This window comes from Sorex fumeus, unplaced genomic scaffold, assembly GCF_029834395.1.
Source record: "Sorex fumeus unplaced genomic scaffold, SorFum_2.1 ptg000028l, whole genome shotgun sequence".
NCBI classification, from domain to species: domain Eukaryota; kingdom Metazoa; phylum Chordata; class Mammalia; order Eulipotyphla; family Soricidae; genus Sorex; species Sorex fumeus.
This window is the reverse complement of record NW_026606085.1, coordinates 5,672,687-5,687,561: the sequence shown is the minus strand read 5'-3', so window position 1 is coordinate 5,687,561 and position 14,875 is coordinate 5,672,687. Positions and strand designations below refer to the sequence as shown.

Below are 14,875 nucleotides of genomic sequence, written 5' to 3'. Positions count from 1 at the left end.
GCACAGCGGGTAGGGCGTTTGCCTTGCACACAGCCAACATGGCCGACCCGAGTTCGATTCCTCCGCCCCTCTCGGAGAGCCCGGCAAGCTACCGAGAGTATTTGGATATGCCAGACACAGTAACAACAAAGTCTCCAATGGAGACGTTACTGGGCCCGCTCGAGCAAATCGACGATCAACGGGAGGGCCTTTACTTTTTAATGTTTCCTTTAAATTTAGAATTCAATAATGGTAATAGTTATTTTCTTTTTGTCCTATGAAGATACTTTGCACTTTGTTCTGTCTTCCATCTTTTCTGTTGTGAATTGAGTTTACATTTCTTCATTGTTCATTTTGAAAGTAATCTATACTTTAATTCCACTAACTGTTTCTAAAATCTTGTCTGTTTTTTAGTAATTTAACTATGAGATACTATGGTAGAATATTCTATTCTGTCTTTTGCCTAGAGTTTATAGTATTTTTGAATCAATGGCTTTTGCGGGGAGGTATGGTGCAGAACATCCACCAGTGCTCAGGGGTCCCAGGAGCTACTCTAGGTAGTTTGATTGTGTGGGCCTGATATGCTCAGTGCTCAACAGGCTTGGTGGTACTGAGGACCACCATGACTATCCTGGCAGTGCTTCGGGGGACACTAGGCCTAATTCCAAGTCATGTTTGTTGGGAATTGGAAGTGAACATGTGATGATGATAGGGATCAAACTGAGAGCCTCCACATGCAAGATTTATCTTTCAGTCCTAGGAGGCATCTTTCTGGACACAGATTTGAAAAATTCTTAACCATTATCTTTACAAATATTGCACTCTCTTTGTCTTAAATTCAAAAACCTCTCATATCAGACATTACTCTGATGTTATTTGTTTCTTGGGGGCACACCTGGCTGTGTTCATGGCTCTCTCCTGGCTCTGTACTCAGGAATCACTCCTGGTGTGGCTCTGAGTACCATACACAGTGTCTTACCTGCTGTACTATCTCTCTGGCCCCTCTGGCCCACTTATGTATCTCTCACATTCTTTGGTATTTTTATTCTGTCTGCCCATGCTACTGGATATTTGTAGTCTAGATATTTACTTCTGATTAAAATATGTATTGGATTTTCAATTATATTTACTTTTTAATAAACATGCGTAAAATTTAGTTTTTATTAAAACATTTAAAATTTTTATTTCAGTTACTCTTACTGTTTCAGATTTTCATTTGGGATGTCTTTTAATAGTTTATAATTCTTTGATAAAATTCTCAGTTGTTGTTGTAGTTAATATTATCTGGGCCACACCCAGTGGTGCTCAGCGATTAGTTCTGACTTTATGTTCAGGGAACTATATGCAGTGCTGGGGATTGAACCTGGGTCGGTAGCATGTGAGGCAAGTGCCTTACCTGCTGTACTATCTCACTAGCCCACAATTGTGTCTTTTGATTACTCGAACATATTATTAGCCAAGATGATAATAAAATCAATGAGAATAGACTCTTGGGGGGTCCAGATATTATTTTGAATTTTAGTTATAATTGTTGCTATCCGTCAAACACCTTCCTCCTGTTGTTCGTCGATTTGCTCGAGCGGGCCCAGTAATGTCTCCATTTTGAGACTTGTTGTTACTGTGTTTAGCATATTAAATATATGCAGGCGAAATATTCTCGGTAGCTTGCTGGGCTCTCCGAGAGGGGCGGAGGAATCGAACCTGGCTTGTCCAGGCCAGCTATGCGCAAGGCAAATCCCTACTGCTGTGCTGTCGCTCCTATATTGTACGTAATAATTGTAAAGGTAATTGAAAGGTCTGGATGATAATAATTAAACTTATTCTGGGGGTTCTTCAGAGCAAGGGTTAAAGGTTTTTGCTGTGCATAAGGTGTACCCGGCTCAGCCCTTATTACTGTCTGTGGTCAGTTGAGCACCACCTCGAGTGACCCCTGAGCATTCACAGGTGTGTCCCAAAAACCCAAAACAAATAAATAAATAAACAAGCTCATTCAAAGAGTTTTTTTTGGTAGGCCAATAAGGATGGAGGTGATGATGGATTAGGGATTGACATTTTTTCTCCAGCTAAACTTTGCTGTCTGTGAGGGCTCGTCTATTTCTGGTATATTCTTTAACTCAGCGTTTAGTTCTAAGAGTTCCAACTGCAAGGCTAGGTATTTATCCTGTCCTTTGGATAGGCTGGAACTTTTCTTAGCAGTCATTGTATGATGCTGCAAGTTCTGTTCAGCTTATTGTTTCTCAGCAACAGTTTTTGGGAGTAGTAGCTATTACTTACCAAAAAAGGAAATAGTAAAATGATTATTTGTCTTAAAAGGAATTTGTAATTCTGCATCATCAAATGTTGAGTCACTCTTCAGATTTTTCTTATGTGTCAAGAATGTTTAAGATAAAAAAATACCATAGTAGACTGCCTTTTCATATCTTTTCCCTCTCTTTTTTTTCCTTTTTATTTGAAGCAAGGAGGTTGTGTTGTAGGTTTTTTTCATATTTTTTATGTTGTTGATTGCATTTCTTTGATCGTCCCTGAAAACGAGCAATTGAACCCAGAAACTTGATGAGATAATGGCAAGTTGTCATTTGGATCAGTTTGAGTTTAGGTTTGGTAAGCCTGATTTCAGCTATTAAGAGAGTTCTTGTCAGTTGTTCACTTACGAATTTTAGTAGCTAGAGATAAGCACTGTCCCGATCTGTTATTTCAGTAGGTCCAACAAAATGATGATAGTCTACTGCAATTCTGTTTATTACCTGAGGAATTTTTAAAATTTTTTTATGGTATTTGGGTATCATAAAATATCAGATATTTTATGATATCTGATAGCAATTCTGTTTATTACCTGAGGAATTTTAAAAAAATTTTTATGGTATTTGGGTATCATAAAATATCAGATATTTTATGATATCTGATAGTATTCAGAGTCTGCTCCTAGTGACACTTGGGGAGCATGGCACTTGGGATCAAACTTTCCTGCTTGCTAAGTGTGCATTCCAATCTTTGCACTCTCTCCAGCCCCAAAAATTCTTCTTTTTAAAGGCTTATTTCTGCTTTTGTGCCCAGGGCTCACTCCTGGCAGGGCTTGGAGGAACGTAGGAGTGCTGGGAATTGAACCTGGGCCAGCCATGTGCAAGGCAAGTGCCCTACCTGCTCTACTATCTTTTCAGCCCTCAAATAATTCTTTTTAATTTCCTCTTCTCTCTCTATATATATAATCAAAAACCGATGACTCTTTTTAGTATCTTGCCCATTTTTCCACAGAACACTGATTAATATTTCATTTATCATTGTTCTTCTATTCATGCATTTTTACTGGTCTTACTTTTGTACCTTCTTATTAAAATTTTGCTTAATTTTATTTTAAACACTGTGATTTGTGATCCCGTTCTTATAGAGAGCAGCTGGAAAGACTGGATTGTAACAGCATGGAGAAAACTTCATTTCTCCCCCATTATTATAGGTTTATAGTAAACTTTAAAGCTGGGGAAAGAGAATTATCTTATATTCTACTTTCCAAAGATTGTTTTAGCTTGAGGGCTAAGTAACATGTTAAAATACCTTGACAGAAAATTCATAGTAAGTCTCTATGTTTTGCCTCCAGGTTTCTACGTAGTTGATCACTCTGCTAGGAATGTGCATAAGATGTAGCTTCAGAAAAACTTACTTAGACTTTTATTTGCCAAAATCTGGGAACAACCCAAGTGGCCAAGAACAGATAACTAAGAACTATCCTCATGGCAATATTACTTGACTATAAGAAAAGATGAAGTCATGCAATCTGCTGTTATCTGGAGCGTGCATACTGAGTGATTTGAGAGAGAGAGAGAGAGAGAGAGAGAGAGAGAGAGAGAATGACCTCTCTTGTATGTGAGATATATAGAAACAGTTAGGAAATAATATCTAAAGGCAAGAGAAACTAAGAACTGGTGTTCACTTGGAAGCTTACTATGGTGGGGGATGAAAGTGAGAGAAGGGGAGGGAGGGTCGAGTTATTACTCTGCCTGGCAGAGACAGATGTTCCCGTCTTCAGTTCAGAAGTATGACAAGCAGCTGAAGCCTGAATTTAGGACTACTTTATTTTGTTTTGTTTTGACCTATTCTGTACTTCTAATCTAGATTCTGAGGAACTGTTTCACAGGTGAGTTAGAGAATGATATAAGGAGAACTCCACACTCCAGGACGCTTTCTGGACCCGCGCGGCCGCTTTGTGGCCACGTGACACATTATAAGACACTAAATACCCATCTTCCAGAATTGCCGTACCATATTTGATGGGGTTCAAATATGGTAACACCTACAAGGGCAATTAGAGGTTGCCCCAAAAGCCTCTATTCCTCTCGGAAAGCCTGGCAAGCTACCGAGAGTATTCCACCCGCACGGCAGAACCTCACAAGCTATCTGTTGTGTATTCAATATGCCAAAACCAGTAATTACAATAGGTCTCATTCCCCTGACCCTGAAGGCTTCACCAATATGGCAACACTGAGAAGGATGAGAAAGGAGAGGCTGATAAAATCTCAAGGCCGAACTAGGCTGCCATAATGAAGGAATACAAAAAGGATCATCTGTACTTTCAATGCACGTATGCTAGCATCAGATGCATCCATCGAGGACCTGATGGTACAAGCGCGAAAAATCAAGTACGACATCATTGGTCTGACTGAGACAAGAAGGCACCAATCTAATCATGCAATTTTCGACACTGGAGAAGACTTGTTCCCCAGAACATGCAATAAAAGAGGTGTCGGAGGCGTCGGTGTCCTTGTCAACACAAACTTGGCCAGGAGCATTGATTCATTCGAATGCCTAACAACCCAAATCGGACGTTTACATTTGAATAGATGTGACTCACTGCCGGCAGTTTCTATCTTTGTTGTCTACGCACCAACATCTAATTATGATGAAGGAGAAATTGAGAAGTTCTACATGGAGCTGAAGAAGTTCTATAAAGAAGAACACACCTTCTACAAGATCATTGTGGGTGATTTTAATGCCGAGGTAGGACCGAGAAGATCAGCCGAAGAACTTCACATCGGGACCCATGGCCTAGAATGGAACGAACAGGGTGAGAGACTGTCTGAGTTCATCATGTCGACCAAGACCATCTATGGTAACTCACAGTTCCAGAAGGCAGAATCTAAACGTTGGACATGGGAGTCTCCCGGTGGACGATTCCACAACAAAATAGACCACATCATATTCAGTCGATGGTTTTGCCTGACTGATGTCGCTGTTGTCCCAAAATTCCAAACGGGATCAGACCACCATCTCCTTCATGTAAAATTCTACTTCACAGAGTGGGCAGAAAGGGCTGCAAAGTTTAAAAAGAGAAGTCCCAGAACGACCACCAACTGGGAGCTCTTTGGCACTATTGGGGCAACATGGCAAGATGCCATTGTTGACAACATTGACGAGGAATACGATGGACTGGTTCAGCACCTCCATGACTTTGCGAGGAACACCAAGAGAGAGATAGCCACAAAAAAAGCCTGTCTTCGAAAACTCTTGAGCGTATTTGCCAACGTGGTTTGGTGCATGCCTCAGGCAACCGCAAGTGAACGTCCGAGCTCGCAAAGCAGTGCAGAGATGCGATCAAGGAAGACCTCAAAGAGAGAAGAGCAGAAGTGCTGGTAGATGCGGCAGAAGCCAGGAAAAGTATTCGTAACACCCGCCTGTCCTTCGCCAACTACAAGACCAAGATGAATGCCCTCTGACGTCCTGATGGATCTATCACATCTTCCAGAACGGCAATGGAGAAGATCATCCATGACTTCTACTCAAATCTCTTCGATAGCCATGTCCACTTGCCGACATACCAAATTACACAGGATGGATATGTCGTTCCCAATGTTCTCCCTTCCGAATTCCGACACACCATTTTGTCAGTAAAGAAATGAACAGCACCCGGCCCAAACAAGGTCAGACCTGAACACCTGAAGAACCTGCCGTCAGTACTCATCAATACGCTAGCTCGGCTCCTCACACGCTACCTGTCTGAATGCAAGGTTCCGTCCCAATGGAAAACCAGCAGGACTACTACTGTACAAGAAGGGAGACATCCATGACATTGGCAACTATCGTCCGATCTGCCTGTTGTCTGTCATCTACAAATTGTTCACTCGAGTCATCCTAAATAGGATTGGCAGAACACTAGATGAAGGACAACCATGCGAGCAAGCTGGGTTCCGCAAAGGATTCAACACCATTGACCATATCCACGCGATAACCAAGCTCATTGAGGTTTCTCAGGAGTTCAAGATGCCGCTCTGTCTGACATTCATTGATTTAAAGAAGGCCTTTGATTCTGTTGAGATGGAAGCGGTCATTAAAGCCCTAGCCAATCAGGACATTCAAGCTCAATACATCAAGATCCTCCGTGAGCTGTATTACGGATTCACTACCAGGATCTCACCATTCTACAGGCAGGTGATCATTGATGTCAAGAGAGGGGTTCGGCAGGGAGATACCATTTCACCAAAACTCATCAGTGGCACCCTCGAGGACATCATGCGACGACTGGAATGGGAAGGAATGGGAGTGAAGATAGATGGTCGGCAACTACACCACCTCCGCTTTGCTGATGACATTGTTTTAATAACACCAAACATTAGCCAAGCGACACAAATGCTGGCCGACTTTGACCGTGAGTGTGGAAAGGTCGGACTACAGCTGAATCTTACGAAGACAATGTTTATGAGAAACAGCCTCGTTCCTGACACTCCATTCACTCTCAATGGAACGACCATCTCCAAATGCAACAGCTATGTGTACCTAGGTCAAGAAGTCAACATGACAAATGACCTGGCACCCGAGCTGCACAGGAGGAACAGAGCGGCTTGGAACGCCTTCAAGAGCGTCGAAGAAATAGCTAAGAGGATGAAGAACCTCCGGCTCCGGGCACATCTCTTTGATTCCACTGTTCTTCCTGCATTAACATATGCCTCAGAGACCTGGACCCTACACATGCAGATCTCCCAAAGAGGAATTGAAAGAGCTATGCTTGGAATACCATGTTTCACTCAAATGAGAGAAAGAATCTGGAGTTCTGACCTCCGTCGACGATCAAGAATCAGGGACACTGTCTCGTTTGCCAAGGTGTCAAAAATCAGATGGGCTGGTCACGTAATGAAATTTAAAGACGACCGCTGGACTAGAGCTATTACCGACTGGATTGCACAGGATGTCAGAAGACTGCGTGGCCGCCCACCTACCAGATCGTCAGACTTCTTCATCAAGCTCATGAACGATCGGTTTGAGGCTCTTCGTGTTCCTAGAGTGAACAGATGCCATTGGGCTACACTAGCACGCGACAGGGACAAATGGAGACATTACTGGCGCCCGCTCGAGCAAATCGACAACGGTAAGTCAAGTGATCAAGTGATAAGGAGAACTGCTACAGAGGTAGTTCTGATCACTGAGCTTCTTTTAGCAGGCTTTTGTTCTCTTATTTTAGCATTAGTAACTTCAGTATTCAAACTACGTAGCCTCTAGAGTGTCTTTTGGTGATGATTGTCATAGTGTTTCAGTCAGTATGAACACTGCTGTTACTTAGAATTTGCTTTAGTGTTCCCTGGAGAAACAGGCCATGGATCTTCAGCTTTTTGTAGTGTCAATGTTGTTTGGTCTACCCAGATCATCTTTCGTGAAAAGTCCGCTTCATAATGCAATATGTGTTCTTACCAAATTCCATCAATGAACAGTTCATTTGACATCGATCCTAACTTTTTAAATTTATTTGTATTCTCAATGTTATTTTTGTAGATTATTTTTAAATGTTACTACTATGTGAATTTGAAAAAACCCAAATCAAAACTGTTCAAGGTATTAAATGAATAATATATTATCAAGAAAAGTTTATACTTTATGTTTTTTTGTTTTTGTTTTTTGCCTTTTGGGTCACACTCGGTGATGCACAGGGGTTACTCCTAGCTCTTGCATGCAGGAATTACTCCTGGCAGTGCTCGGGAGACCCTATGGGATGCTGGGAATTGAATCCAGATCGGCCGCATGCAAGGCAAATGCCATACTCACTATGCTATCGCTCCAGCCCTGAAAAGTTTATCATTTTTAGGCCATTGGGGTTCTTAAATTATCAGACCACCCAGGTTATGCCTATAGATATTTATGATTAGTAATTACAACAAATTGTAAAATATTACTCAATTCTTTTTTCCTTTTTATTTTTCTTTTTTTAGTTTTTGGTTTTTGGATTATAACCAGTTGTGCCCAGGATTTACTCCTGGCTCTGTGTTCAGACATCACTGCTGGCAGGCCCTGGGGGACCGTATTGGATCTTGGGGATCAGACCCAGGTCAGCTGGGTGTAAGAAAAGTGCTGTATCTACTGTACTATTTCTCCGGCCCCTACTCAATTCACTTAAAAATAAACCTTTAACAGATTAACATTTTCATGAAAAATAGCTTTCAGAAAACAATAGAAGTAAAACATTTTACAATTTGTGAATCTCTTTTCATGTAATTGTGGGTATTCTTTGATATTTCATTTAATTGTGGGTATTCTTTGATACTGTACTCAACGTGACCTGTGGCACTTTTGAAAGATTATTTGCAATGTGGAGAATCCTCCACCCAGATCCTCCATCTTCCAGTAGGCAGGGGTCACACCCACCATCTGACCCTCAGCACCGTGTAATCCCATCAACGGCCAAGACCCAGAGACTATAAAACCCAGCTCCCAGAAGCTCGCGGCCACAAATGCGGCCACATGACATCTTATTATCTTATTCTTACTTTGGACACATGCAGAGTCTGGCAAACTCCCCGTGGCGTACCCAATATGCCAACTACCAGTAACAATGATGAGTCTCATGCTCCTAACCCTGAAAGAGCCTTGAATATGGCACTTTTGAAAATCTCAGGGCTGGGACGAAGGAGATGTTACTGGGGCCTGCTCGAGGCAATCGATGAACAACAGGATGATCGTGATAGTGATTTGCAATGTGGAATTTGAGTATATATTAATGCCTTGCTTACTCATAAGAGAATTAATGTGAAAAGGTAAATACATAATATTTGGATCTTAGAGTATCCTTATGATGTTATAATGCTTATATTATTTTCTACTTTATAGATGAGGAAGTTGAATCCAAATCTGAGAAAATACCACTTAGTAAACTTTGTGGTAGTTTGCTACTTGTGGTGTAGAATAAATACAACCCATCACGGGTTGTACTAAACTTCATGGATCAGTTATGGAAAATCACTGTTCAAATTATTGTTTTCTGTCTCCTTAATTGAACCCTGTCTGTGATAAAAGCATTTTTTGACATAATATTTTTATTCCTTAGACTTACTCTGGACTCTTCTGTGTGGTCATAAATCCTTATAAGAATCTTCCAATTTACTCTGAGAATATCATTGAAATGTACAGAGGAAAGAAACGTCATGAGATGCCACCACACATCTATGCTATCTCTGAGTCTGCTTACAGATGCATGCTCCAAGGTAATTGGAAATTATTAGCACACTTAAAAGTAATTTAGTACTTTATTTAAAACATCTCCAACGTTAAGTTTCTAATTAGAAAAAATGACAAATGTTTACTGTGGAAAAATTGTGAATTCTTAAGATAGTAAACTAAGTTTATTGCTTCATAAATGCTTCATGTTAAATTTTATGTTAAAAGGTATTCAGTTGGGGACTGGTTCAGGTGTATAACTCATGTTTATTTTATGTGATACTCATGCATGGGTCTGAGCTCTAACATTGCATAGCCCTGAGAGTATTGCTAGTTGTAGTCCATTGCTTTCTTTCCCTCTTCTTCTCCCTCTCCCACCCTCCCTTCCTCCCTTCCTTCCTCTCATTCTCTCTCTCTTTCTCTCTCTCTCTCTCTCTCTCTCTGTTGTCCCTTTCTAAATTCATATATGCAAGGCATGTGAACTGAACTCACTGCCAGTCTAGATTTTTTTTCTTTCAGATTTAGAGTGAAGTATAAATTCGAAAAGTCATTTATTTGAATCATGGTTTTAGACAAAATGGTTATATAAGGGCATATTTTTGAAAACTAGGATTGACATTACTATACATTTATAGCACAGCATTTAAACATGGTGATTCTTAGTACTGTGTGAAATACATTCTTGTCTTGTTCGTTGTGGGAGCAACTTTCATTGGTACTTGCAAGGTCATTGTGCGGTCCCAGGGATTGAACCAAGGGCTTCATAAATGCAAGGCTTGTGCTCTGCCACTTGAGTCACATCCCTTGTTCCTTTAGTTTAAAAAAGGTGTTTTTAGTTAAATTTTATTTTGGGATTGTGTGTGGTATGGCATGCAAGCTTTGTATACTTAGGAGCTCCAGAGGCTCCACCAGTGATTCTTAGCCAACCAGTCTGCAATTCAGTGCCAGGAGTCTTGAGAATACAGGGATCTTTAGGCCCAGGTGAGTGGAGGAGACCTTGGTGCCCTATCAGTGCTCAGGGCCTCTAGGACTGTCCTTATGATGCTAGGGGACCATGTAATGTCAGGTAATGGACCGAGTATATGCTAGGCATGTGCCCTAACTGCTCATGAAAAAGTTGCTGTGATGATAGACCTGAGGTTCTAGTATGAAGAAATTAATAAAGTATAGTACTAATTTCTTACTCTAAGTCTTATTTGAATACATTTCATATACAAGCTCCTCTGAGGTAAATGGGAAATACTTAAAGAATAGGAGGATGTCATGGATTGATAAGGATAGGACAGCTCAGTTCAAAGTGAGCTTAGCCTTAGGAAAAAGACTAATAACCTTTCTTAAGTTCAGAAGTAAGAAATGGTTATAGCTGTGATAAATTGCTGTTATCTAAGAGAAAAAGAAGAATCATGAGTCTCTTTTTGTTTAGTTTTGTGTCTCTATTTAAGAATGGTTTATATATGCAGGAAAACAATAGACTTTGCTTTAATGGGAGAAGAAATTGAAGAAAACACACTCTTTTTTCTTGTTCGAAAAGAAAATTTTAAAAATTGAATTCATCTCTTTTGAACAATAAAAAAAATGCATTTTTACACTTGAGATTCTGACCGTCTCATCTTTGAAGTATTTTGTAGAACAGGGGGTTTCAGAAGACAGAGATGAGATTTTATATATATATATATATATATATATATATATATACACACATATATATATATACACACATACATATACACACATATATATATAGTTATATATATGAAATTCTAATTTTTTAAAAGGAGATGATCCAGGATCACATGGAAATGAGAATGGGCTACCTCCCCCCCATCTCCCTGTTCTTCTGGGAGCCTGGCAGTCATGCCCATGAACTGTGTCTGGCTCCATATAAGCTCATTAATGGCCATGATTCAGAGATACACAAATAAATTTTAGAAGAGAGCAACAAGTGCAGAGGGGCCTTCAGGCCCTCCACCATGCTGAGTCTCATCTCTTGGGGCAGGTGAGTGTTCCCCACCTTCCCCAAAAGAAGCCCCAGCAGCTGGAAACCTCCAGAACTCAGTTCACCACCATGTTCACGGCCAGTCTCAACAGGTGTGGATGAGCCTCGTCCATGAGTGAATTTGCTAAAAAACTCAGGTTTGCAGGTTTTGTGACCAGGATCTCCAGATTCACATGCAGTCAGGAATGGGTGACCTTCCCCCGTCTCCTTGTTCTTCTGGGAGCCTGACAGTCATGTTCATGAACTGAACTGCCTCTGGTACCATATAAGCTCATTAACAGCCAATGATTCAGAAACTCATAAATTAGTCTCAGAAGAGAACAGCGAGGTGCAGAGATGCCTTTGGACCCCAGAGTCACCATCCAGTTAAAAATTTAACTCCAGCTAAAAATTTAACTCCAGCTTTGTCATCCTATTTAAAATTTTAGAATTCCTGGTATTGCAGCCACGCCTCTGATGACATACTAGGAGTAGCACTATATATATATGCACTATATATATATATATCTCTCTCCACGCTGGCTCATACCTGTGTTTCAAGGGTTCAAGGTGACATACAACAATTTTCACACACTTTCCTCTAAGGAAACTTTTTTGGATCATTTTTAGCAGATTATTCATAACAAGCAATACAAAATAAATTAAGTCCTGCTTTGGGGGCAGGTTTTTGGGGTGATGGGAATATTTGAAATAATGATGATGGGAAAGTGTATGGTGGTAGAATTGGTGTTGGAATATTGAATGTAATTATTGTGAACAAAAAGAAATGAATTGGACAGCCAATAAATAAATAAATAAGGAGATGACTCTCCAGCCTCTTGAGTTTAAAATACCTCTTGGGAAAGATTATAGAACCTTATTGTTAAGAGTCTAAGAATAATATAAAAATATAGCATGCATTACTTCAGGCTTTGTCGGATGGAAGTTACAGTAGGCAGTGTTAGTAGAAATTTACATGGTATTTTATAATCCTTAAATCCTTGTGTGTTGTATAATGAAAAGTTGTGGTCAAAGTATTGATTGATGAATATCAGGGTGTGTCCTGAAGGATTTGAGTCCTTTTCAGTGTTTTTTCCCAACATTTTAATCCATATAATTAAAGATGGAGGATACAGAGAAAGGATATGTGCACATAAAATTTGTAGATAATATGAAGCCGAATTGCCTAATAACTCAGCTGAATGTTTTATGTATAATCTAATTCACAACAATAACCTGTACAAGAAAAAACTGAATTGCTGTTACTGTTCCTTTTTTATTTAAATTCTTATTGAGACACTCTAATTTACAGTTGTTCATAGTAGAGTTGTTTCAGGCATACAATGTTCCAACTCCAATTTCCCCTTCCTTCTACCAGTGTCCCCAGTTTCCCTTCACCCACTCCACCCCTGCCCGCTCCATTTTCAGAATAACAGATTATTCTGCAGAATAACATCTTTCATATTGCTTGCTCCAACAGAACTTAAAGGAATGGCAAATGTAATTATCAGAAAACAAATCAATAAAGTCAATTTAGTTTTTTGATTTTATGTGCTTTTATGATATATAATTTTACTATATAATTTTAACCTATGTAAATATATTCAAATACCTGTTCTCATTTACATAACTTCTCAACTCTGTAATCTAAAATATATTGCATTAAATATTATTCTGTACAAAAAATTATTATTTTGTGTAACTTTGACCCTATTGTGGTAATGTCTTCCTAGACATAAAGCTAGTTAAAAAAATTGTGCTAATTTATTTTAGAGTTTCCATGAAATAATCAGAACATTCAAATGTAAAATTTATTAGTAAGTGTGAAGATAATTAAGAAAACTTAATAAGAAAATGTGAATAGGCCCGTAAAGGTACTAAGTTTTATCCTGAGAAAGAGAATATTGGTTTTATATTAGAAGATATTTTATTATAGATCCAGTTTGAATGTCTGCATTAATGAGTAAAAGATTGCAAAATGAATTTTTAGGGATGTAATAAAACTGATAGACATAGAACAATCAATATAAATGAGATATTAATTCATTACAGAAAATGTGTAGAATCCCTTAGCAAGCTAGGAGTGAACATAACTTTTCTTAATCTACTAGAAGGCAACCATAAACACCATTAGTGAGTGCCATCCTCATTGATACATGATGGGAAACTTGCCCTGTACTTACTTTCCTTCCTGCCTTCCTGCCTTCCTGCCTTCCTGCCTTCCTGCCTTTTGGGTCACACCCGGCGATGTACAGGGATTACTCCTGGCTCATGCACTCAGGAATTACTCCTGGTGGTGCTCGGGGGACCATATGGGATGCTGGAAATTGAATCCCAGTTGGCTACATGCAAGGCAAACGCTGTACCCATCACGCCAGCCCCTTACCCTGTATTTTATTTATTTTTTGGTGTATTTTTTTAAAATTTTTAATAGTGAGACATCATGAGGTACAGTTACAGACTTACACATTTTTGTTCTTGGGTTTCAATTATACAATGATCAAATGCCCATCCCTCCACCAGTGCCCATTTCCCACCACCACGGATCCCAGTATCCTTCCCACCCCCCATCCCACCCTGCCTCTGTGGCAGGCCTTGCCCTGTACTTTAAAGAAGCGCTTTTAACGCTTCTTGCAAAACTGGTTTAAGGTTGTGGATTCTGTAAGCTGTTGCCTGTCTGTGAAACTCTGTATTGTTCCTTCAAATCTGAGTGATAATCTAGCAGGATAGAGAATTCTTGGGGAGGTGTTCATTTCATTGAGTTAATTATATTGTCCATTCTCTTCTGGCTCACAGAGTCTCATTTGGTAGATTTGCTGTGAATCTTTTGGGCTTTCCTTTGTAGATAAGTTTCTTTTTGATCTTCCTGCTTTCAATATTCTGTCTCTATCTTTGTATTTTGTCATTCTGAGCAGAGTGTGTCTTGGAATTTTTCTAGCTGAGTCTGGTTTTGCTTGGATGATTCTTGGATCTTGTTGCCTGCAACTCTGGGAAATTCTTATCAGTGATTTTGTTAACCATTGTTTCTTCATCAGATTTGCCTTCCTGTTCTTCAGGAACTCCTGTGATTCTTGTATTGGTCCTCTTGAAATCGTCAAAGCCCAGCCTCACTGGTTCTTCCTCTCGCTGACTATCATATCTTCTGGATATTCTCAGGAATCTGTGTTGATTGTTCTCAGGTGTGATGCATTGCCTACTACCTCAGCTTTTAACAGGTTCTAATAGTAGCATTAAAAATGCTAAAGTTCTGGAAGCATTTTGATGCTTTTATTTTGAACCTGAGTAATGATGGGAATATTTGAAATGGGAAAGTAGTGGTGGTATAAAATCATTTTCCTTTAACCTTTACGGAGAAAAAAATGGATTACTGAAGAGAGAAAAATGAGCTGTAACCCCCACTCTGTATGTGTGTTTGTGTGTGTCTGCGTCTGTGTCTTTGTCTTTGCCTTTGTCTGTATGTCTGTGTGTGTCTGTGTTTTACAGGGCCACGTAAATAGTTCTTTCTTGGTGACA

At 39.7% G+C, this 14,875-nt stretch overlaps 1 protein-coding gene across 5 annotated transcripts in view; it reads left to right on the top strand.

The window, feature by feature from the left end:
- MYH10 (myosin heavy chain 10) overlaps nt 1–14,875 on the top strand; it is a 165,157-nt gene that overhangs the window by 22,212 nt on the left and 128,070 nt on the right. For all 5 annotated transcript variants that reach the window (XM_056115237.1, XM_056115235.1, XM_056115236.1 and 2 more), the window contains exon 3: nt 9,278–9,434. In XM_056115237.1, coding sequence (XP_055971212.1) covers nt 9,278–9,434 — 157 coding nt within the window. The remainder of the gene's footprint in view (nt 1–9,277; nt 9,435–14,875) is intronic.